The sequence below is a fragment of the Cimex lectularius genome, unplaced genomic scaffold, assembly GCF_000648675.2.
Source record: "Cimex lectularius strain Harlan isolate CLEC.00 unplaced genomic scaffold, Clec_2.1 scaffold194, whole genome shotgun sequence".
NCBI lineage: Eukaryota > Metazoa > Arthropoda > Insecta > Hemiptera > Cimicidae > Cimex > Cimex lectularius.
In genome coordinates this window covers 516259-538468 of record NW_019392734.1, presented here as the reverse complement: position 1 = coordinate 538468, position 22210 = coordinate 516259, and the positions used below count along the sequence as shown (strand labels likewise).

The following is a 22210-nucleotide window of genomic DNA, read 5'->3' as shown; positions in this document are numbered from 1 at the left end:
GAATTTTCAAGAATTAGTCTACTGAAAAACGTCAATTCGGATGAAAAAACACGGACTAGGAAGCTTTTTAAAAAACAAACCACCTTTTTTCTCAACTCTAAATGACGTAACGTCCTTCTAGTACGTCAATGCTTCATTCGTGAAAATAAAAATTAAAAAATACGGAATTTAAACACCCAAATTTCCAGTGACACCATACCTACGTGGGTATTTAGAATCACACCTAAAACATAAAATATGGATGGATTGGGAACAAGATTGGCACATCGTAGACAACCTACCAAACATCAAAGATTCAGTCAGGTTCATTTTTTTTTTTTCAATTTTTATGGAATTCGACTGGAAAGCAGACTAGAAGTAACTGACCAGGCTACGGATCGGACACACCAGATACACACATGTCCACCTCATGAACAGAGGAACACATTCACATGTATCTCTGACTATAAAACATATATTAACTTAATGTCAACTTCAAGTAAAAAAAAAGGAAAAAAAACATACTAAATATACATACAGATATTTTTCTTTCCAAAAGGTAGATTGGGGATGAGGCCAGGAAGACAGAAACAACATTTATTTTCTTGTCGAGCTTTCGTTAGAATATATCGCCTTCATCAGTACTTCGAAAAAATCGTTATACTATATGAACAGGTACATGTGTGGATAACGAAGAGCCGGGTGTTAGGGTTCTACCGGCTCTCCGTTATCCGCACATGTACCTGTTCATATAGTATAACGATTTTTTAGAAGTCCTGATGAAGGCGATATATTCTAACGAAAGCTCGACAAGAAAATAAATGTTGTTTCTGTCTTCCTGGCCTCATCCCCAATCTACCTTTTGGAAAGAAAAATATTTAAACTGAGCAGGCTGATCAATCACCAAAGAAAATATACATACAGACAATATACCAAAAGCAATAAAACAAAATAAAATGTATATATGTATGTATGTGTATATATGTATAGATAAAATAAATAAATTTTAAAAAATATATAAAATAAAATATAAATAAACAAGTGAATAAAAGTACATAGGTAAAGGAATAAAGCAAAATAAAATAAAACAAATAAACAAAGTAAAATTATCACCCATTAATAATAAAATTAAATTAATAGAAAACAATAAATAAATAAAAAAGTCAAAGAAATGAGATATTGAATCAAGGTGAAATAGACCCAATACGGCTCTCTCCCTTTTATGGGGGAAAAAACCACTCCAATTGCCTTTAAATCGTAAATACATAGAACAACTACAATCTGATAATACTATAGTTATTTCTAACACATTTTGTAAATATTTTTCAGGAGTGTTTGCCATAGGAGAAGCAGAAGGAACGCATTTACCAAGAAAAGAAACATAGAAATACAAGTCCTATGCTTCTTTAATGAAATGCTGCTTTTAAAAAACAGTTTAAAACAAAGTTAAACACCAAAAAGCAAATTATCACTGATTACCACAAGAACTCTAGGCAAATCTTGGGGATTAAAAGTGAAAATGGCCAATTGGCTAAATATGGCAGTATTAAGGCCTCGGTTCACTAATCTGGTGGACCAAAACACAACAAACTAGCCAAACATCAGGCGGGATACAAACTGGCAAACTTACAAACCGATGAAAACAGTCCCATCAATTGCACTAGAAACACTGCTAAACCTAACTCATTAAAATAAATCAAAGGTTGGCTCGCCCTTCAAATTGGGAAGAAAAAAAAGCAATATTTGCTGGGATCTCAAGTGGTGTGTCTGAGATTGGTCACTTGGGAATAACATTAGACTCTGCGTTTATTTGCTCTCCGCATGTTAGTTTAGTTCTGGCCCAGAGCAATAGAAGCTTGGGGTTCCTTAAGAGAAATACATCAGATTTCTGAAATATTATTATTAAAATATTTATATTTTGGGTTAGTTCAGAGCATACTTGAGTACTGTAGCTTGGTTTGGTTTCCCAGGGGCATTTAATCTAAGGTCTACTTGAAGGAGTTCAGTGGAACTCTATTAAATACCTAATTTACAAGTTAGGACTTCAATGGGAGTATGATGACCGGTTGAAACTGTACAAAATGTGATAACGGTCATTACTCCTTCCACAACTTCTCAGTCAGATAAATTTATATGCCCATTTCAAATTCAAATTGTCGTCAGCAACAGTTTTTACACCCAGTTTCATAGGACTAATAGTGGGAAATTTGGCACAATGACTTACCTTCAAAAGACATTTAATGAAATCTGTGACATGCATCATTTAGATATATTTGGATCCTCATTGAATGTATTCAAAAACGAAATGTTTAAATGCTTGTCGTCATGATTATAATTAGTTCATTCATGTTTGTTACACTATTTGTATTTCTTAATTTAAAATATGTAATATGACTACTGATTGGGGGTCATCCCCAGTAATGTACTAAAATAAATATCACTTTTCTTTAAATATTTTGGAAATACTCCTTTAGAAAGAGACAGGATTAATTGATTTTTTTTATTGCATCAAAAGTAATTTTAATTGAAGAGATGTTCAGAAATGTTTTAGAGCTAAAGTTGCTCTATATATTAACTGAATTAGGATGACATAAGGCATATGATGATGCTGATGATGATAAATATAGAAACTAAGAAGTAGTTTTTTTTCACCCAAGCACTGCAGCCTTCTAGCTTATTCCTACCTACTAATACTTTCCTAGTTACTTAGTTCAGTCCAATCTTCTTGATCCTTCTCCAATTTTTTTTCACATTATGCCTCTATTGAGTGGTTGCTTCATATACCAAGATGATATTGATCTTGCATACACCATGTTAGGTAGTTGTTTTCTCAGATGCCAGCGAGTTTAGCACTCTTTAACAGTAGAGAGTTTGCCAGTTGTAGCACTTCTAAATTTCATGCAATTCTCCTTTTGTCTTTTTTGGATCCATTTTGTGATGGAGGATTCTATGGTTGTTTTTGTTATCCCAAGAATAGGTGGTCTTGCACATCCTCCACTATATACATTTACCATTCACACAAGTACAAAATGCTTTATTGAGTTTTTTTTTTTTAAAGCAAGCACTTGCTCAGTACACTAGTTAAGCATGGTTATATGAACTAGTACAATATTTCAACTTTTAAAATTGAGTTTCTCACTAGGAAGAGATATAAGTTTATTTTTTATTTTTATACATTTCTTTTATATATATATATTTATATAGATATTTTTCTTTCCAAAAGGTAGATTGGGGATGAGGCCAGGAAGACAGAAACAACATTTATTTTCTTGTCGAGCTTTCGTTAGAATATATCGCCTTCATCAGTACTTCGAAAAAATCGTTATACTATATGAACAGGTACATGTGTGGATAACGAAGAGCCGGGTGTTAGGGTTCTACCGGCTCTCCGTTATCCGCACATGTACCTGTTCATATAGTATAACGATTTTTTAGAAGTCCTGATGAAGGCGATATATTCTAACGAAAGCTCGACAAGAAAATAAATGTTGTTTCTGTCTTCCTGGCCTCATCCCCAATCTACCTTTTGGAAAGAAAANTAAATTGATAATATTTTAGTAGTTGGTATTTTCATTGTTTGCCTTATAGCAACACACCCAGATTTTTTTTCTTCTTTTTAATCGTCAGTTGTTTTTGTTTTTTATACATGACAAATGTCTGGTTGACGTCCTGCAGATGGTCTTTTCCATGCTGCTATAGCAGCTAATAAAAATCTTTACTTATAGTAAAATATTGTAAAATGTTGAAATAATATCAAAAGCTAACAATAATAATAATTATTATTAATTTTTAAGGGCATTATAATGGCTAAGGTCATTTTTACAACCTAACATTTAAACCTTCTATCTTAGGTTCGCCATATCCATCTGAGTGCTTTGAAGTTTTGACTCCAAACATTAACTCATAAACTAATCTATCCTATTGCCATCCAAAGCTTCAATTTAACCTTTTAAAATAATTTGTGAGGCCAAATGTATGCAAGAAACCCATTTTAAATTATAAAATTTATTTCTGTTCTTCAATTAGAATTTCGAATTTTTGTTCCATAATTTAAACATTTCCGGTAGGCTTGTTGTATGGCCAATAATAATAATGGAGTTACGGGGGCGTCGGTGGCCGCAACGGTTTAGGCATTGACACGGCGCTCATCACTGTAAGGTAAAGGTCCCGGATTCGAATCAAACCCGACATACAATTTTATTTTTTTTTTAAAGAATGTTGAAAAGAAGTGTTATTGTGTTTTTGTTAAAAAAAAAAAAAAAAAAATAGTTGGAGTCAGACTAGCAACAGCTATCCTTTTATTCTTACATTCAAATATGATAAATAAACTAACCCTGCTTAATAATTATAAGAAACAAAAACTTTATAGTTCTTTTAAATTTACTTCTTGAATTTGAGGTGTTTATAAATTCATAAGTAGAGCCTTGGGGTTCTCATAGTACAGAAGTTTTTTTTTTTTTTTTTTTTTAATTATAAAGGCAATTCAACCATTTAGGTCATTTTTTGCCTTGATAATTATCCATAAGGCACACAAGTGTCGTAGGCCAGAGTCTGGCGCAAGCCACGAAGCCCCCGGGCCGGTGCAAGGGCGAAAGAGCGCCGGATGTACAGAAGTTTAAAATTGATGCTGAGCCCAAAATTTTATTATTTTATTTTAAAAAAATTATAATTAATTATAAAATTCTAGGCTTTACATCAAGTTTAAACTTGTATATATCAGGATAGAAAACACAATTTTTTTTTTTTTTTTTGTAGGTCCCATAAATATAATTATTTTAATATTGGTGTCAGAACAACTGTATACTCTGTCCAAAAAGGTAGGTTTAGTTGAATTCTTTCACCATAATCCTTATGTGTGTATGCTCAGGGAGATGTTCGATATCCATTAGTGTTTTTTCATATGTTAAAAAATCTGAGTATTTCTTTTCTAAAATCACTTCGTGATTTAGTTTCCGAAGGATTTTATACGTGTAGGTGCTCGTGGCTTCAGTCTTCATGACCTGAAATTTGGGTTGATTTGAAAATTTTAATACAATAAATGAAAATAGGCATTACTTTATATCCGGCCTTTTTTGCTTCTTTTTCGCTCTTTTTGAGAATTTTCCCTCCAAGGCCTAAACCCCTGTATTCTTTATGTACCGCCAGACTTCTACATTCGAATATTTCACTTACACAAAATCTTTTAAACGTGTCGCACTCTTTATTAATATCCATAATAATTTCTGAAATTTTTGCCAGTTTCTTATTATGAAAGTACATAGGCTTTTCTAAGTCTTTTTCGTACAGAACTCCATTCAGCGAAACTCCTACTAACTAGATGACAAATACATTTGACTAATATTAATAATGGGAAAGTTGATCACTACAAACAGTAAACTGACACCTTTCCTGAAGAGCATTCGACAGCAATCACAGACACGTTATTTCGTAACGTTTCAGATATTGCCTCCCGCTTGTCCAGGCAAACATCGGGGCTTGATTGAACTTTAAACATTTGATAAAATGGCTCATCTGAGAAATGTTTTTCCAAAAACTCCTGTACCTTCTTCCAAAAAATTACAGGAGCTGGATAAATTAATTTTATATGTTCACTTTTGTTAACTTCCTGCAAATTATCTTATTATATCAATTAATTCAGCATATTATTCTTTATTTTGCATACATAAAAAAATATTAAAAAATTGGTATATCATATTTTTTAAATATAAATTTTGGTGTTATATACTATTGAGATTAGACTCTGGGGTCTGCTGGATAATGAACCTGCAATTGAGCTTTCTGATCACATCGGTTGTACTATCCTCATTGGTTTGGTCTGTCATGTTTCAACTTCTCATAATCTTGTTTTGGGTCTGTGTGTATATGTCCTGGCTGAAAGTTTTAATGGTTTGAAAATCAATTCTGATAGAGAATGCAGCAAAGATAGGCAGAACAGGTTAACACAAAACGCATAGATGGTGAGAAGTTGAAAAAGCATCTGACAGACCAATCTAGTGAAGATGGCGCATCAAAATGATAAAAAATGACCAAACTACAGGCTATGTATTATACCAAGAACTGTATAGTTCGTATGCCATGCTTAACTATATATTTCGGTGTATAATTTAGAGTAGTTGCATTATAATGCAAGAAAATATGTATTGTTAGTAATTCTGTATCAACTCAGTTTTTTCTTTTTCAAACAGAATTGTGTCTTACAAAACATTTTTTTGCATTTGGTCACAAAAAATTTTTTTTCTTGTAAATAACCCTTTGTCAAATCAACAAATTCAGATGATTACAATAAAACAGCAGTTGTCTAATAATTTAACAAGGGAACTTGCTAATTTTATATTTTACCTTATTTTCGGTGCATAGTCTTTTTGAAGCATGCGGTGATGGCAGTTGAAGTCGTTTCCGACATAAAACAGACCCTGAAGGGATTTTTGGTAAAGAGAAAAATTTTCTTGGTTTCAGTGAGAAAAAAATTGAGGAATTCATTGTTTAAAATTTGGATTTTAACATAGAAAAGTTAATATAGTATACATTAGAAACACATGTGTACTTTGTTGGAATGTTAAGAATGTTTTCTTTTAACAATCACAATTTAATAATAAACAAAATCATACAATTGTGAATATTACTGTGTAATATTTTAAAGAAAATAGTATAACAAAAAGGAAATAAATTATGTAATTGTGTATAAATTCAGGCTGCTAAATAATAATAAAACATAAAAAATCTAGTTTGGACTGGAGAGCTCTGCTGTCTCCCAGGAACCCCGGTGTTTATAACATTATTAACAACTTTTTTTGAAGCGTCTCAGTGAAGAGATAGTTTGTGATGTTAAAAACTAAATTTGTTGCTCAGTACTATTAAAGCTGCATAAATTTTTTAAAATCTTATTTTTAAAACCAAACCTATTTTTGGTATGCAAAATGTGAATAAATGTAAATAACTCTTCCTGGTAGTATCTGCAGTGTTTCTTCTGTCTGTTCTGCATTCTTAAGTGGCAGTGTCCTGTCAGGAGTCCAACCAGAATCCAGGTTCGGTTGCAGTAGCTTTCCAGTAATTCTTTTGTAAGTTTTGCGGATGGTCCTTACATGAATCTCTTCGTGTGTCTCATACTTGTCATATTGTTCCACCTAGTTTTGAACTCATTAAGGGTCCATTTTAAGATGAATCCTCTTTTGTGGCAATGTGCATACCACAATATTGTTTTTAACTTTTAGTAAGAAAAGAAAGGTAAAGAGGGGCGTCGCTCATCACTGTAAGGTAAAGGTCCCAGGTTCGAATCCAGCGGCCCTGCATTCAAACCCGGCATACTTAAAAATGGGCTTATTGGCAAAAACATCGGCACCCCGAGGGTTCAAAGGTAAAAAAAGGTAAATTTTTGCCAATTCTAACGTAAGTAATTTTAAATTTTTTTAATAAAAATAATGTGGAAACTGTTTAGTTCAGGGGATTATAAGATAGGATGACGGTGTTATGTTCGATGAGTATTTCATCCGGTCATAATTTATTTACATTAAAAGAACATTTTCAAATTTCAATCAATAAAATTTATTTACCCTAAATTTTAAGCAAAAATCCCTTTTCGGCTTTGATGGATCCAGCCTGGTAGGTAACCCTCAGCACCTCAACAGTCAACACTGAGCCTCAGCAGCCACCAGCCAGCATTGAGCAGTCAGCAAGTGTTCTGGTTTTGGTGTAAACCGGACAGAGCACGCTTGAAAGTAATTTCGAAAAACTTTGAAAGTGTCACTTTACATTTTACAATAACCTGATTTCCTGTGATATTTTTACGCTTGTACTGTAAAATGTCCAATTCTTTCACTTGTATAAGCTGCAGAGTTGCATTCGCCAGTGCAGAAATCCAAAGGCAGCACTACAAGACAGACTGGCACAGGTACAATTTAAAAAGGAAAGTCGTACATTTGCCACCTGTCACTGCTGAAGATTTCGAACTGAGGGTGATTCAGCAGCGGTTGAACAACGAGGAAAATTCAAAGGACACGTCCACGTTTTGCAAGATCTGCAGGAAAGCCTTTTCCTGCAACAAGGCGTTCGAAAACCATTTGAATTCGAAAAAGCACAAAGAGAAATTCACCCTTGCAAACTCGGAAAACGAAGAGACTCATGGGTTGAACAGTATTTCGGAGCCGGCTAAGCCGAAAGAGTACAAGGAAAGGGAGAGCAAACGACACCCCGAAATTGAGGATGAGCAGACTAACATAGAAGAGTATTCCGACATTGAAGAAGTCGACTCGGACGAATGGGATGACATGGAAGATGTAGAAGAAATGGAAGAAATAAGCGAAAACAATCCGATTCTTAAAGACAATTGCCTGTTTTGTGCCCACCACAGTCCTTCGATGGAGGAAAATCTCAATCACATGTTTATCGACCATTCGTTCTTCATTCCGGACAAGTCGTTCAATGTAGATCTAATGGGCCTTTTGTTACATTTAGGCGAGAAAGTCTGTAAATACTACATGTGTTTATGGTGCAATTTTCGTGGCAAGGAGTTCTATTCAATGGAAGCGGCTCAGACACACATGAGAGACAAAGGACACTGCAAAATACTATACGAAGGTCCTACAGTTGCTGAATACTCTCATTATTATAACTATGCGACTAGCTATCCAGACCACAACGATGAAGTGAATATTGATGAAGAGATTGAAAATATGGAATTGGATGGTTCTGATTATCAGTTGGCATTGCCTTCGGGTGCCACGATCGGCCATAGAAGTTTATTACCATATTATAGGTTAGCGTTACTAACTTTAGCACAATTATGAACTGTTCTAATATTGTGCAATTCTTTTTCAGACAAAGGTTAGGTCCTATTACTCCTGTGACTCGTTCGAAAAATTTCAAATCGTACAAGGTAGTTCAATGGAAAGAAACTAATCAAGCGCTTGCAAGGTAATTAATATAATTCAACATTAATTTTGTATGTTTTGTCTAATTCGTCAAAAAAATTTTAGGAGGATGAAAGATACAAAACGCATGACATTGATTCAGGGCAAGTTTTACATGCAGGTCGGAGTCAAGGCGAACAAGCTGCAAAAGCATTTCAGACCCCAAGTTAATTTCTGAGTAAATGTTACTTTTTGGGTGTTCTCTATGTTTATGTGTATAAATACATAGTATATATATTTATTTTTATTATTTAACTGAGGTTTATAAAATGTATATATATTGTTATGTTACATTGAATGTTGAATTCAAACTTAATTTTTTACACATAAACACATTGAAAATAGTAAATTTTGGGTTAATTGATTTTAATATAATACAACAGCTGGAATTATGTTGAAATAAATAATACAACACTTTTTATTTATTCTGTATTTGATCTGAGCAAGCTGTCGTGTATCTTTACATGAACCAATTCAACCGGCTTTTCTCACCCTCTTATCACTGCTTCTTCTTAAGTTGGGCTTTTGAAATTTGAAACATAAATTAAGCTTGGGTCGCTTAGAACATTGTAAAAATTTGAGCACTTAATGTTGTCTTTTGAAATGGGAGAATTTCAAAATTTACGTTTTTGTTGCTGACTGACTCACTGATCATCAAAATTATAACGTACTTCCCAAATAGCTAGAAACGTAAAATTTGGCAAAAAGGTGGGGTTTATATAGTAAGTAAAGGAAAAAATCTGAAAATTGCAATTTTCTAAAAATTAGTGCTGCTTTAGTGGAAAGTAGTCTTGCCATCAAAATTAAAAGGTACTTCCCGTATAGGTAGAACCATGAAATTTGTTACAAGGTAGGTCTTATATTGTAAAAATGTAAAAGTGGCAATTTTTCCAAAATTAATTTCACTTATGGAAGGAGTGGGTAGTCTCATCATCAAAATAATGTCACTTCCTATATAAGTAGAAATGTGATATTTGGTACAAATGTATGTCTTATAAGTAAAGGTAAGGATCTGAAAATTGCAATTTTCTCAAAATCAATGGTCAAGTCTGCGTGTTCTTGCTGTTTAGTTCTGACATGCTTAAGTATTTCATATTCAAAACGTAAAATTTTCTTGTTTAAGTGCATACTACAATTGTTTTTAACTTGTAGTAAGAAGGTAAAATTATTGATTAATTTTTCCCAATTCCAACTAATTTAAAAAATGATGTGGAAACTGTTTAGTCCTGGAAGTTACAAGTATAACACAGGATTACGGTGTTATGTTTGATGAATATTTCTTCTGTTCATAATTTATTTGTACAAGGGAGACAATAGATTCATCCGTCATCATAACGGAGACAAAAAATTTTCTTTTGCATTTTTATTTATTTTTGAATTTTCTGTTTTTTCCTTGACTCAATTTTTTTTAAGTTTTGTTTTTACAACCAAACTTCTTTTTGGTATGAAAAATATGAATAGACTTAAATATGTGAAAACTTAAGGGTGATGCATTAATTTTGTCCATCGTGTAAATATATGTATAAAATAAATAAATTTATAAAATAAATAAATATAAATCTTCCTTATAAAAAGCCCTTTATTTATTAACATACATACGGATTACAGATCCATTTACAAAGAATACAAATCACGACGTTATAAACAATTTAAATAGTATATAAACAAAATTTCTAAAATAACAATAGCAAAAACATTAATAATAATAAACAATAAACTGTATGTATCAATTAATTATTTTTTTAGTCTAAGTTCTTGGTTTTATTTATATATTTTACATAATAATATATAATAAATTCCTTTTTGCAGCTCTATATAATAAAAAGCTATTTATTTATTTATTTAGATATATACTTACAGATCAAAGATCCATTTACAAAGAATACAAATCACGAAGTGATAAACAATTTAAGTAGTATATAAACAAAATATCTAAAATAATAATAACAATAATAAAATAATAATAATAAACAATATAATATGTTTATATATCAATTAATTATTTTTTTAATCTAAGGTCTTGGGTGTATTCATATATTTTATATTATAATATATAATAAATTCCTTTTTGAGACTCTATCTGCCAATTAGTTTTTCTGCAATATTTTCACGTCTAAGATTCTAGCCAAAACAAATTCTTATTCTCTGTTGTAAAAATGTAAAACTTCTTTTATAAAAACTTGTTAGTTACTTTGAAGTTTAAATTTTGAAATTTTCGGTTATCAGTAGTTGAGAACGCCGCCGCTTATTGTTCGTTACTTTTGTTCTCCCGCCTTCTGTTCTTTTCAGTTAACTTGCTGTTCCTTGTTTTTGTAAGACTGTTTTATCAAGTTATAAGTCGTGTGAGTTGTATTGTCGAACGACCAATTCTAGGATTTTTTTAAAAACTAAACAGGTAAATACATTTAACAAGATGTCGAACGAAAATGTAAAACGAAATATACATAGGTTCACTTGAAAATATGCTAATACATACAATAAACACTAAGTTATAACTATAATAACTTTGTTCTGTATTAGTTCAGTTTTTAAATATTCAGTTTGACATTTAAGGCAAAGGTAAAAGTTGATCAGTCTGATGTAAATAAGTAATATATAAAATTGAACAAAGCAAGAAACTTTTAAACGGTTTAATTTTGTATAAATTTGTCAGCTTCAATCATGAAGAAAGCGTCCCTGGGTAGGAGGTCATCTGTGACGATGAGAGGCAACAGTAGGTTGAGCAGTACAAAAGATTTTGAAAGTGCAAGGTAACAACTCATAGTTTATATAAATAAACGCTGTAATTTTTATTTTTTTATTTATTTATTTTTTTTTTTTTGACAGGAAAGAACGGACATCTGGCATTCCGGTCAGAGCGAGCTCTTATGACTCGATCAACGTGGCCAGAATGCCCGGTTCGGCTGTTTCGTCCAGATCGAAAAGCTCCACCAGGATGGGTGAAATGACGCCGCAGAGCGAACGTCGCCAAACCTTCACAGATAGGCCTAGCAGGTATGAAAATCGGGTCTTCCAAAAAGTCAATTACTGAAATTTACAAAATCTTATTTATTTGAGCTTCAGTGTTTTGTTATTTGGTTGATTTAATTCAACTTTTTATAAAGAATACACTAATGTTTATTCGTCCAGTCTTACATGTACACAAGATATTAATTTGGTACTGACGAGCATCTCGGTCTGCGTAGTTTTATCGGTTGGTTTATAACTTATAAAAATAAGATTTTTGTTTTTTAAAACAACTTTGTAAAAATTTTTCTCAGTGGGAGGAGGTAATTGAAGTAAAATTGAGATTAATTTAATAGATAAAACTTAAGACTTTCTGAAGAATTTTATTCTTTTTAGAGACCTGCTATTTATTTAACACTTCTATGATTCATCCAAGTGCTTTATGTATAAATATGTAAATAATTGAACTGTTTGCAGATGATGTAATTTTGATGAGTACTGAACCAGTTCAAACAGGTTGTATGAATACTGTCAACTGTGGAATTTGTCAGTAAATTTGAATAAAACTAAGTTTATGGTGTTTAGAAATGTCGGTAATGGCAGTAGGCCATCAAAGAATGAACGATGGTTTTTAGAAAATGAAAGAATAGAGGTAGTAAAAGGTATAATATTTAGGTGTAACTAATTAAGGTTTTTAGTTGAGATAAAAAAGTCAATGGCACGAGCGGGATTCGAACCCACGATCTTCGGCTTGATACGCCACTGCTCTACCACTTGAGCTATCGTGACCTCGATCAACTCGGATACCAACTTCCCATCTCAACTGCACCTTTTGAATTTTCCCTGCTTTTTGCCATTTTTCAAATGTCATGTAATCGGATTGGATTCTCGATAACAAATGAAATGGCCACGGAGAGCTTTAGTGAAGTATACTTCAATCCAAATCATTAAATTCACTAATTTCGTGGTCTGCTTTAACAATTAATATATTATAATTAATTAAGGTTTTTAGTTGAGATAAAAAAAGTCAACGGCATGAGCGGGATTCGAACCCACGATCTTCGGCTTGATACGCTGCTGCTCTACCACTTGAGCTATCGTGACCTCGATCCACTAGGACACCAACTTCCCATCTCAACTGCACCTTTTGAATTTTCCCTCCTTTTTGCTATTTTTCTAAAAACGTTAATTAATTATAATATATTAATTGGTCAAGCGGACCACGAAATTAGTGAATTTAGAAGTAACGTTGACTCCTCTACTTTCCTTCAATATGCATTTGGCCAATAAATTTAGGGTTGCTAAACAAGAATTGAATATAACCTGGAACGGTATTCTTAATAAAGGAGATGTTCCTCTAAAAAGTAAATTTAAAGTTTTATCCTCCTTGAACTAATATTTAAGCTTAGTGCTTTGATGGCTCCTTGACTATCTGACATGATAGCTATATCCTTGTTTTTGTACCCTTTAGTTAGGTTGAGTTGGGTACATCTTTTGATTGCATGAATCTCAGCTTGGAAGATACTACTAGTGTATTTTCCCATGGGTTCTGAGTATTTGTTCCTAGGACAAAACAAGCATTTGACCTGGCATCAGGGAATGCTAAAATAAAAACACAACTCCCTAGCACACTATAAATAACTGTTCAATCATACCTAACAAATCACACTTTTGTAGTAAAGTGCGGAAATGTGATATTTAGTGTCAGCAATATCTGTGCTGGGGTACCACAGAGTAGGGTACCTACAGGGTAGCTGCATAATATATTCCTCTAATTACCCATACCTTGCAAATAATTCTCTTGCCTAGTTCACTAATAATGTAGCAATATTACGTTAAATCCTTGTTATTACTAGAAGCAATAATAGAACAAAGGTATGCGCCAAGAAACAGCCGAAATCATTCAGTTCCATGCAGAAACGGTGGGTATACAGTCTAGAAACTGCCAAGTACAAATGATTGTCAGCAAATCTGAATTACTGATACAGTTAAACGGCCAATTCCTTAATAGAAAAACTTCTTTGTTTTTTTTATTAATAAGTTGTTTGGCTCTCCCTATTATACACCAAGTTATTTTATTTATTTGGAATTAGGCTTTAGACCTTTGTGTATATGTTGAGGAGTTATTTAAATAATATACAGCCGGTTTTGGGTCTGAAACAGGATTGTTTGCCCTACCTCCTTGTGCAGGAGATAATTTAAAAAAAACAAAACATTTTTTGGTTTAAAGAATTCGAAGTGTTGTCTTCTGGTACACAATAGTTCTCGTATAAATTTTACAGACAGGCAGTACTATTATTGCAGACAGTAGAAACTAATCATAAAGAAGAATGTTTAAGAAAAGTGCAATGTTCTACTTACTAATTAATATACAAGGAATTGGATTTCGATCTTGGAGACAATTACTTGTACAAGGAAGACAACTGGAATTTGATCAAGGTTGTTTTTCATGCGAGAGGTCAATTATTGTATTTAAATTGTAAGCCTTGGTTGGAGGAAAGAGGCCAAGCATGTCATATCTGTAAACTAAAAACGGTGGACGATTTGTTTCATTTTTTGGCAGTTTGTCCAACTTTAGAAAACGTTAGATTAATTTGGTTCCACAGATGCCGTTTGACATTCCGCGAGTGTATAGACCTTTTAAATGGGAAAGATTGGTTTAGTTTGTATAGATATATTATAGATAAACTGAATTGCAGAGATAATTTTATGTTAAGTTTATAATTTGTATGTTAATTTAAGTGTAAATATTAAGGGTCAACTGGCAGACGACTAGTTCATGCCATTACAAGTTTTGTTATTTTGTAACAAAAAATGTAATATTTTGTTATCTTTTCTAAATATACTTTTAAAAATAAAAAGATAAAAAATGTAAATAATTGTAGGTTATTAAAAATTTGAATTTTCAGAGCTAATACGTTGAGCACCAATTCATCGAGAATGAGCAGCATGGGCGGGACAAAGTCTAAAAGGGACAACCGGCCTTTACAAGATAAAGAATGGCAAATGATGGCTAAAGAGAAGGCATGTTCTTTTTCAGATTATTATAAGATTTAATGTAATTTCTAGTTCTAGCCTTGCCTGATTCTATCAGGTTTTTTCTGACAGTCGAAGTTCAGCATTTTGCTATGTTAAAAATTAGTATTCTATCAGACACACTGGTGGAATGTCGGAACTTGTCTTCATCACTCTCGCAATTTAATGTAATTATCTGTCCCCCGGCAGATCGAGTATTTTCTGAGCACTGTTCCCGAGGGCCATAATATCTTGATGACGTTAGGAGTGAACGGATCGATCAAGCCTCTTTCTCTCAGGCTCTTCATAGAATTGGTCAATTATTTGCTCCAGTGCCTCGACTCTTCCATATCAATCGACAAACAGAACTATATCACAGAATTGCAATTTATTTGCAAAAAGATGTCGTATAGAGGAAAAGTAGAAAAATCCTGGCTGATATCAGGTGAGTTTTTTTAATATATTTTATATTGTGTGTTTTTGCACTTATCGTCCTATCTTCTAATAATGTTGAGTCATTTTATAAGAAAAATAAAAGTTGTGCTCAGGATAATTTTTCTTTTAATTTAGACAATTTTGAATTTAAAAAATTCAAAAAGTAAAGAAAATAATGTGTTTGTGATGATGTTGAGGTGAAAAAACTACGTGCTTCTGTTAGATACATCAGAAATAAGAAGAACCTTAGAAATTAAATATATATAGTGGAGTTAATGTAACAATAAAATTTGTCAGACTTTTTAATTAAAAATGAAAAGAATCTTTTCAATTTTATTAAAACTGTTTGTTGCATTTCAATAAGGGAACCGCAGCGGTCGAGTGGTTAGAATTGGTTATTTGCCACACCAGTTCTGGGTTTGAATCGGCACAATTGTTGAAATTTTAGTTGAAATTATTTTGTACAATTTATTGTAAAGTGATTTTGACCCTTTGACTGTGATACCCAATGTTTGGCTCTCCGGGTATAGTAAGTGGGTATGACACTCTATGTGCTAAGCGATCAGAGAACATTCAGCGTATGCGCTTAACTACTTTTTGCTTTTTGGAGTGATGATTCCAAAAAGTCAAAAACGTTTATTTTTTATTGATAATGACATCCAATCGTGATTTTATTGTTGAGATGATTGAATTGTATGAAAGTTTACCATGTTTATGGAAAGTGGTTGATGATTACCACGATAGAAATAAAAGAAATTCGATCCTCAACCAGTTGGTCGACGTTTTCAAAACAAAGGATGCGGTATTGATAACCCCTAACGTTGATCAGAAATCGTAGTAGAGAACTTAAGTTCTTTATAATTCATCCCTGTAGCGAGAAATCGTAATGTGGTTGCCAACCTTTCATGTAGAGTGATGATTTCTCTCATGACTGTCTTTTGTTTTCTAACAAAGGGAGTAACAAGCTGGAGGAAATATAAATAAGACGTTAATCTTTTTTTTTGTAAGGTTTTGGTTGAAATGAAAAAATGTGTCACGAGGGGATTCAAATCCACGACATTCGCCTAAATACGCCGCAGCGCTAACCACTTGAGCTATCGTGACTTAGATAGTTCGATCCACTCGGACACCAACTCCCCATCTCAACCTACAACCTTTCGAATTTTCTCTCTTTTTGCCATTTTTTTGGTGTCGGAGAGGATCGAAGACACAATAACTCAAGTGGTAGAGCAGCAGCGTATTTATCTGAAGGCCATTGATTCAGATCCCGCTCGTGGCACTAGCTTTTTCATTTCAACCAAAACCTTACAAAAAAGATTAATTAATTGAAAGAAGTAATTTGGTCAATAGAACACTAAATATAATGAATAAATAAGACGTTTCATCCATCCTTAAATATTTCCTCCAGTCAGCGGGTTCAAGGGAAGGTTCTTTCATCAAATTGATGTGGGTATTACGGCTTCTGTTCAGGAGCCACTTCTTACACCATTTCCTCTTCAATTTTTTGCTTTTAATATGTAAATAAACAGAAGAGTAGCACAAGAGATCGTCATCCATTTTGAGAAGGTAATTCACTGGTTGACGTTTGGAGCGACTGGCTGTGGAGCGGGCAGCGTGAATGCCCCCTCAAATTAGAGGCACTCCATATGGAGCTGTACGGCTTGGCGCAGTTCCATTTGGAGTGATCGTGAATGGCCACCTTAAGTAAAGAAGTTTTCTTGGCCTTTGGTCAAAGAAAATCCCAGAGCAATGTTCGAGAATTGGCTGAGAACTGTTCAGTTAGCAAATCGACCATTGCTGGCCACCTTAAGGCAGTTGAAAAGGTGAAAAAGCTCGAAAGTTGGGTTCTTCATGCATTAAACATTATGAAATTTGTGCACCACTTCTTTGCCGAAACAGAAACAAACCTTTTCTGGATAGAAATGTTACTTATGATGAAAGTGGATTCTCTGCCAAGCCGAAGATGTTCTGGACAGTGGCTCGACATGAAGAGAACACCACATTTAACCAAGCCCCCAACTTTTCAAAAAAAGGTGATTGTGACTATTTGTCGGGTTTCATTGAACTGATTTACTTCAGCTTCTTGAATCCTGGCATACCAGTCAATTTCAAAATTTATTTCTCTGAAATTGAAGTAATGCTTTAACAATTAGCATTATTCATGGCTTTGGTCAATCGGAAAAGGCCTGTTACACGAAAATGCTCAACTTCATGTCTCACATGTGACAACATGGAAACTGTTGGATCTTGATTAGCACGTTCTGCCTCACCCTCACTATTTTCCAGACCTCTCACCTAAAAAAATATCCTCTTTTGGATGAGAATTTTTTGAAAGTCCATGGTGGAGTAGGAGGGTGTTGGCAGTAAAAGAACAAACTATTTTAGATTCATTCCCTTCTCGCAACTATGTACAATATTTCTGTACAGGATGGGCACAATAGACGAGGGCTATCATCGTCCACCCCCTTTTCAAGCGAATTTACTCTTTTTACAAATTTCTGTTCCCGTAGGATAGGAGGCTTTAGTGCGCTTACTTGTTGATATGAAGTTGTTTGGATTGTTTAGACATAGAAAAAGCAATTCTTTTAATTCAAACTACTGACTGACAAATGACTCTTGACGTTTGTTCCAAAGTGAGAGCTCACATTGGACGAGTTTGTCTTTATTTGCAATCGGACTAAGTTGGTTCCAGTGTGAGCCAGCCACTGACTCTCTTCCACTGTTTAAAATAATTAATTATTAAATAATTGTTTTACAGTGAATACACCTCATTCCTGGATGCATGCTCTGGGACTTCTCCATTTCTTAACAACATGTGTTGAATGCATAAATCAAAATCCAATCAATTTACTATTCCCATCAAATTTTGAGGGTGAAGATGTTGGCGATTTTTGGAATTTTAAAGTAACATAGAGTTTTACTACTTTTTATTTTAATAGCTAAATTAGTTTCTGGTTGTGATTAATATATAAATTTCAGGAGATGATACCATATTTATTGGAATCGTATAATTTGCTCTTGTCCAACTCGCCCCACTATGAAAAGCTCCAACAGCAACTGGACGAAAAAATTATCAGGATTCACAGTAAGCCTTGTAGCGAAATCATAGGGAAAAAAATGTATTTCACGTTCGACAAATTGTGATTTCAGCCGAGGACAATATTTTGGATAAACTGAAAATCGTTGAAGCTGAAATGTATGCAATCGAAGAAAAATACGAAGAGATTGCAATGCAAAAGCATACACTTTATGATAATGTTGTGGTACGTCAAACACAACATGCATTTTAATAATTGTTTTTTTTTACAGTTTAATTTCTGATTTTGTTTTTAGCAACTTGAGGAAGAGATCCCAGGAATCGATGTTCAAATAGAACACCATAAAACAAATATAGAAACACTGAAAGCCAGGAATAGTCAAGTGAAGGAAAATATAGAATACAAAGAAAAACGTGTGGAACAATTAAGTACGAGAGTGTATTTATTTAATTTTTTGATGCTACATGTAAAATATCATGTAAATGTTGATTATTTGCAACACTTTTATAATAATCCTAGGCAGGAAACTAAATCTTTACAAATAATAAGGATAAGAGATATTTGGAATAATATAAATTTGAAATTAATTAGGGAGGGAGGCTTTATTATGATTTATAGATGGTTCTAACTTGGAACATGGTGAAGGCGTCAAAGTCCTAATTTTGACCTAGCGAAATATCTAGTCTTACACTATCAATTTTCAAACTGAGACAGAACCATGCCCAATACATCATGAAAAAAGCAGAACTTTGACTCATGTCCTTTATAACTGCAAAGTTATACCCTGGAAATAGTACAGCCTCTTTGAAAAGGTGGTAATAATGCTTAGGGAAATTAGCAAAGAAGAACCCTGGAAAGTGCTCAACTTCCAAACTATTCCATGATAGATCTTTTAGGTCACAGTGGAAGAAATTATGGTTGTTGACCAATGACTCAAGGGGAGATAAATATATTTATTATACTTTGGTTATTTTCGGTCGTTTTGGGCACCAGACTTCTGTAAAGGCAAGACATTCTTTTTAAAAAAAATCCCATTTCACCAATTTAAATAAACAAAATTGTCAGAGGCGCATTCCAATCGCTCCCATGATCCGGGTTCCCTATCAATAGGGCGTTGCAAGAAAACAAAAATAAAAGGGCATTCCGAGTTTGGACCTCCATGAAAATACTTGGTACCATCCGGTGAGTCAATTCCCTTTTTTCTGTGAAAAGAAATAATTTCCTTGTCCATCTTCTGGGAGTGCGCCACTCCTTTCATTAAAAAAAAAATCATATAAAAAAATAGATAAATATTCAGAAATCGTGAGATGCGGTCTGGTGTGATGTAGGTTTCAGAAAAACATTTTCTTTATCGTGCCAACGTTTCAATCTTTATTGAGATCATCTTCAAGGCCTGGGATTTACAAACATTGTTTACATTTAAAAAATACATTTAGGATGTGGAAAAAGTGAATTTATACAATGCAAAATATATTTTTTTATATTCAATCAAAGTATTTCTACTCACTCAAAGTGTTTATCTTCTGTGTAATTGTGCCATTCTTGTGTTGTGTTGATGGTGCTGTTTTATGTTTATATATGTTGGATTTTGAAGGGGTGGGGAAGGAAGTCGGTATAGAAAAGACATTTTTGTATAAGGTGTTGGCTTCTTTGAGGTGAAAAGAGCTGACGAAGGGAAAGTAATGGTTCGGCCAGATTATTCTTTCAGGATTATATAGAAAGGGATAAATAGGAAAAGGAAAGCTAAATTGTTGAATTGAAATAGATAAATTTTTGTTTGATAAAATTATTAAAATAGGTTTAAAAAGCTTTATATATTTTATTTATGCTAAGAGAAGCAATTATGTTCATTTTTCCTGCGCTTTCATTCTTTTCATTTTAGTTCAGAGCAGTTTCTTATTTTATTTTATTTTTTATAATAAAAGTAATTTTTTTATTTTCCAAATTTTTTATTTATTTCTTTTCCTCATTAAATTTTAATTTGTGGGAATACTTGAAGCACAAGCCATTTTAGAACTCTCAAATTACTTTACACTTCACAGCATTATACAGAAATGTCATAAGATTAGATTATTCTTTTATATTTAACTCAAGGTCATCTTTTATTTACTTACTTTTTTTATCAGACAAAAACCACTATGCAAATAATTGTTCTTTTGTTCATTTATGTTTTTAGTTAAAATTTTACTTATCTTTTTTTCTAGGAGAAGAACTGGAGATGAAAAAAAATGAAAAATCTGTGATACTCAAAATGGTGAAGGAACAACGAATATCTCATACAGACATTGAGAATTTGAAGCGAATCCAGTCAGCCGTCCAACAAGAAATTGAAGTTGACCGTAAATACATCCTCGACTATGAGGAATTACTTTTCAACGAGGATCTTAAGGTTGCCAAGCTTAAGACAGAGGTAGGCCAAAATTATTTTTATCGTTTATAAAAATAAATAATCGTGGAGGTTTACTTTCCAGTTGGAGGATAATATAAGAAACTACAACATTAACCTAGCCAAGTGTTTAATGGTGGAGCCAGAATTGGACAAAGCCGTGCTGGAGAATGTCGTGAATAAATTGGATCTGGAGAATTTTCTTTCAGTACAAAATGTATTAATGCACCTTAAACATAAATACAGCGAAAGCTATTCCATAACAGAGGCTAAAGTAAAAGAAACTGAGGATAAAATTACTGAGGTATTTTAATTAAATTTATTCTTGTAATTACGTCCATCATGGATGCACTGTTGTGCTATTTTTATTCATTTATGAGCAAAAAATGTTTTTAGTATAAGTGCTTACGGTTAAACGCACACCTCACTGTGAGAAGTCTTAATTATAAGTAAAATATATTTTATTTTTCAAATTATGTTTCAGGCATTATCTGTCATCAACAAATTAGAGAAATGTTGTGAGGAAAAAATGTCTACATTAAATTCTTTGAAAAGTATAATGGAAGAGACTAAAATTGCACAAGAAAAGGTCGGTAGTGCTTGATTTGACTAAAATGCAGTGAGAATTGAGGTTAATTTTTTTTTTTTTTTAACAGAAATTGGAAGAATTGAATTTGAAGCTTGAAGAATATGTCACGAAACAGAAAGATCTGAAAAGAAAGGAGCTGACCAAACAGTCAGCCGAAAATTTGGAAGATTTATTAGCCGTCGTGAATGAGAAGAAGAAAAAGTATGAAAACATGCAATTATTATTCTAATTCTAAATGTGATGTTTTACTTTGTTCCCAGGGTTGAAAATATTAAAAAAACGATGAATTTCTTTGTGGAGAGGGCGACGTGTATTATTGGCCAACTGAAAACTAAATTCTACGATAAATATACAATTTAAATGTATAATTTTAAATAAGTTAATTAAACTTTTTTCCTTACTTTTTCAAGTAAGTACTTTAATATGCAAATAGGCAATTAAAAATTTGTTAATTAAAACCATTTTCAATTTTTCAGTTGTAGGATCCTGAAATATCTGGATAATACAATGTACATATTTGTCTGTTTGTGTTTAATGTAATATATGTATATGTCAAATAAATTTATTTTAAAATGCGATATGTAGTTTTATGTAAAGTGTGGTTGAGATGAAAAGTGTAAGTTTAAGAGCGGGACGCAAACCGATGACCTTCGGCTCAATACGCTGCTGCTCTAACCACTCGAGCTATCTTGACTTCGGTTCCCCGAGACACCAACTCATTTCAACCTACAACTTTTCCAAATTACTCTCTTTTTTTTGCCTCATATCAAATTACGTGTAATCGTTTTGGATTCTCGACGAACTTGAAGCGGCCATGGAGAGATGTTAGTGAAGTATTGGTTCTTCAAATAATTATTAATAAATCCATTATATTTAGTGGTCTGATTGACCAAAAATCTTTCAATTAATTTTTATG

At 32.9% G+C, this 22210-nt stretch overlaps 3 protein-coding genes and 1 long non-coding RNA gene across 8 annotated transcripts; 3 read left to right on the top strand and 1 right to left on the bottom strand.

The window, feature by feature from the left end:
- Positions 1-15: 15 nt before the first annotated feature.
- Positions 16-2431, top strand: LOC112126929. Its single transcript, XR_002910315.1, has 2 exons — positions 16-303; positions 1309-2431. It is a non-coding gene; the product is annotated as an uncharacterized LOC112126929 (long non-coding RNA).
- Positions 2432-4642: 2211 nt separating this feature from the next.
- Positions 4643-6572, bottom strand: LOC106661253. 4 transcript variants are annotated; one of them, XM_014384537.2, is made up of 5 exons: positions 6319-6559; positions 5743-5850; positions 5363-5584; positions 5035-5292; positions 4725-4979 (listed from the first exon to the last, which is right to left on the bottom strand). In XM_014384537.2, the coding sequence occupies exons 3-5, from the start codon at positions 5471-5473 to the stop codon at positions 4803-4805; spliced, it is 546 nt and encodes a 181-aa protein (XP_014240023.1). In that variant the 5' UTR covers positions 5474-5584; positions 5743-5850; positions 6319-6559; the 3' UTR covers positions 4725-4802. The 4 variants fall into 4 exon arrangements, 3 of the variants coding, with proteins under 3 accessions (XP_014240022.1, XP_014240021.1, XP_014240023.1); XM_014384536.2 differs by lacking the exon at positions 5743-5850 and having other exon boundaries at positions 4643-4979; positions 5152-5292; positions 6319-6572; XR_001339658.2 differs by lacking the exon at positions 5743-5850 and having other exon boundaries at positions 4714-4979; positions 5035-5313; positions 6319-6572.
- An 824-nt stretch (positions 6573-7396) lies between these two features.
- Positions 7397-9177, top strand: LOC106661063 (zinc finger protein 622). The gene is made up of 3 exons (XM_014384191.2): positions 7397-8731; positions 8794-8889; positions 8952-9177. Exons 1-3 carry the CDS (start codon positions 7779-7781, stop codon positions 9061-9063), a joined length of 1161 nt encoding a protein of 386 aa, XP_014239677.1. The 5' UTR covers positions 7397-7778; the 3' UTR covers positions 9064-9177.
- A 1786-nt stretch (positions 9178-10963) lies between these two features.
- On the top strand, positions 10964-21872 carry LOC106661062 (kinetochore protein ndc80-like). 2 transcript variants are annotated; one of them, XM_014384188.2, is made up of 15 exons: positions 10964-11280; positions 11539-11635; positions 11712-11879; positions 14741-14855; positions 15057-15291; positions 18040-18185; positions 18261-18366; positions 18432-18544; positions 18615-18747; positions 20524-20729; positions 20791-21009; positions 21190-21294; positions 21362-21495; positions 21555-21703; positions 21771-21872. In XM_014384188.2, exons 2-14 carry the CDS (start codon positions 11547-11549, stop codon positions 21652-21654), a joined length of 1869 nt encoding a protein of 622 aa, XP_014239674.1. In that variant the 5' UTR covers positions 10964-11280; positions 11539-11546; the 3' UTR covers positions 21655-21703; positions 21771-21872. The 2 variants fall into 2 exon arrangements, with proteins under 2 accessions (XP_014239674.1, XP_014239676.1); XM_014384190.2 differs by lacking the exons at positions 10964-11280; positions 21771-21872 and adding an exon at positions 11329-11444 and having other exon boundaries at positions 21555-21746.
- Positions 21873-22210: the final 338 nt, after the last annotated feature.

Coding starts and splice junctions, on each gene's coding strand:
- LOC106661253 (XM_014384535.2), bottom strand. CDS start 6,459: ATGAATTCCTCAATTTTTTTCTCACTGAAACCAAGAAAATTTTTCTCT. Junction 5,585..6,318: donor GACTATGCACCGAAAATAAG/GTAAAATATAAA, acceptor GATAATTTGCAG/GAAGTTAACAAAAGTGAACA. Junction 4,980..5,034: donor CAAAAAAGGCCGGATATAAA/GTAATGCCTATT, acceptor CCCAAATTTCAG/GTCATGAAGACTGAAGCCAC.
- LOC106661062 (XM_014384188.2), top strand. CDS start 11,547: ATGAAGAAAGCGTCCCTGGGTAGGAGGTCATCTGTGACGATGAGAGGC. Junction 15,292..18,039: donor AAAATCCTGGCTGATATCAG/GTGAGTTTTTTT, acceptor ATTGTTTTACAG/TGAATACACCTCATTCCTGG. Junction 18,545..18,614: donor CACTTTATGATAATGTTGTG/GTACGTCAAACA, acceptor TTTTGTTTTTAG/CAACTTGAGGAAGAGATCCC.
- LOC106661063 (XM_014384191.2), top strand. CDS start 7,779: ATGTCCAATTCTTTCACTTGTATAAGCTGCAGAGTTGCATTCGCCAGT. Junction 8,732..8,793: donor AGTTTATTACCATATTATAG/GTTAGCGTTACT, acceptor ATTCTTTTTCAG/ACAAAGGTTAGGTCCTATTA. Junction 8,890..8,951: donor ACTAATCAAGCGCTTGCAAG/GTAATTAATATA, acceptor AAAAAATTTTAG/GAGGATGAAAGATACAAAAC.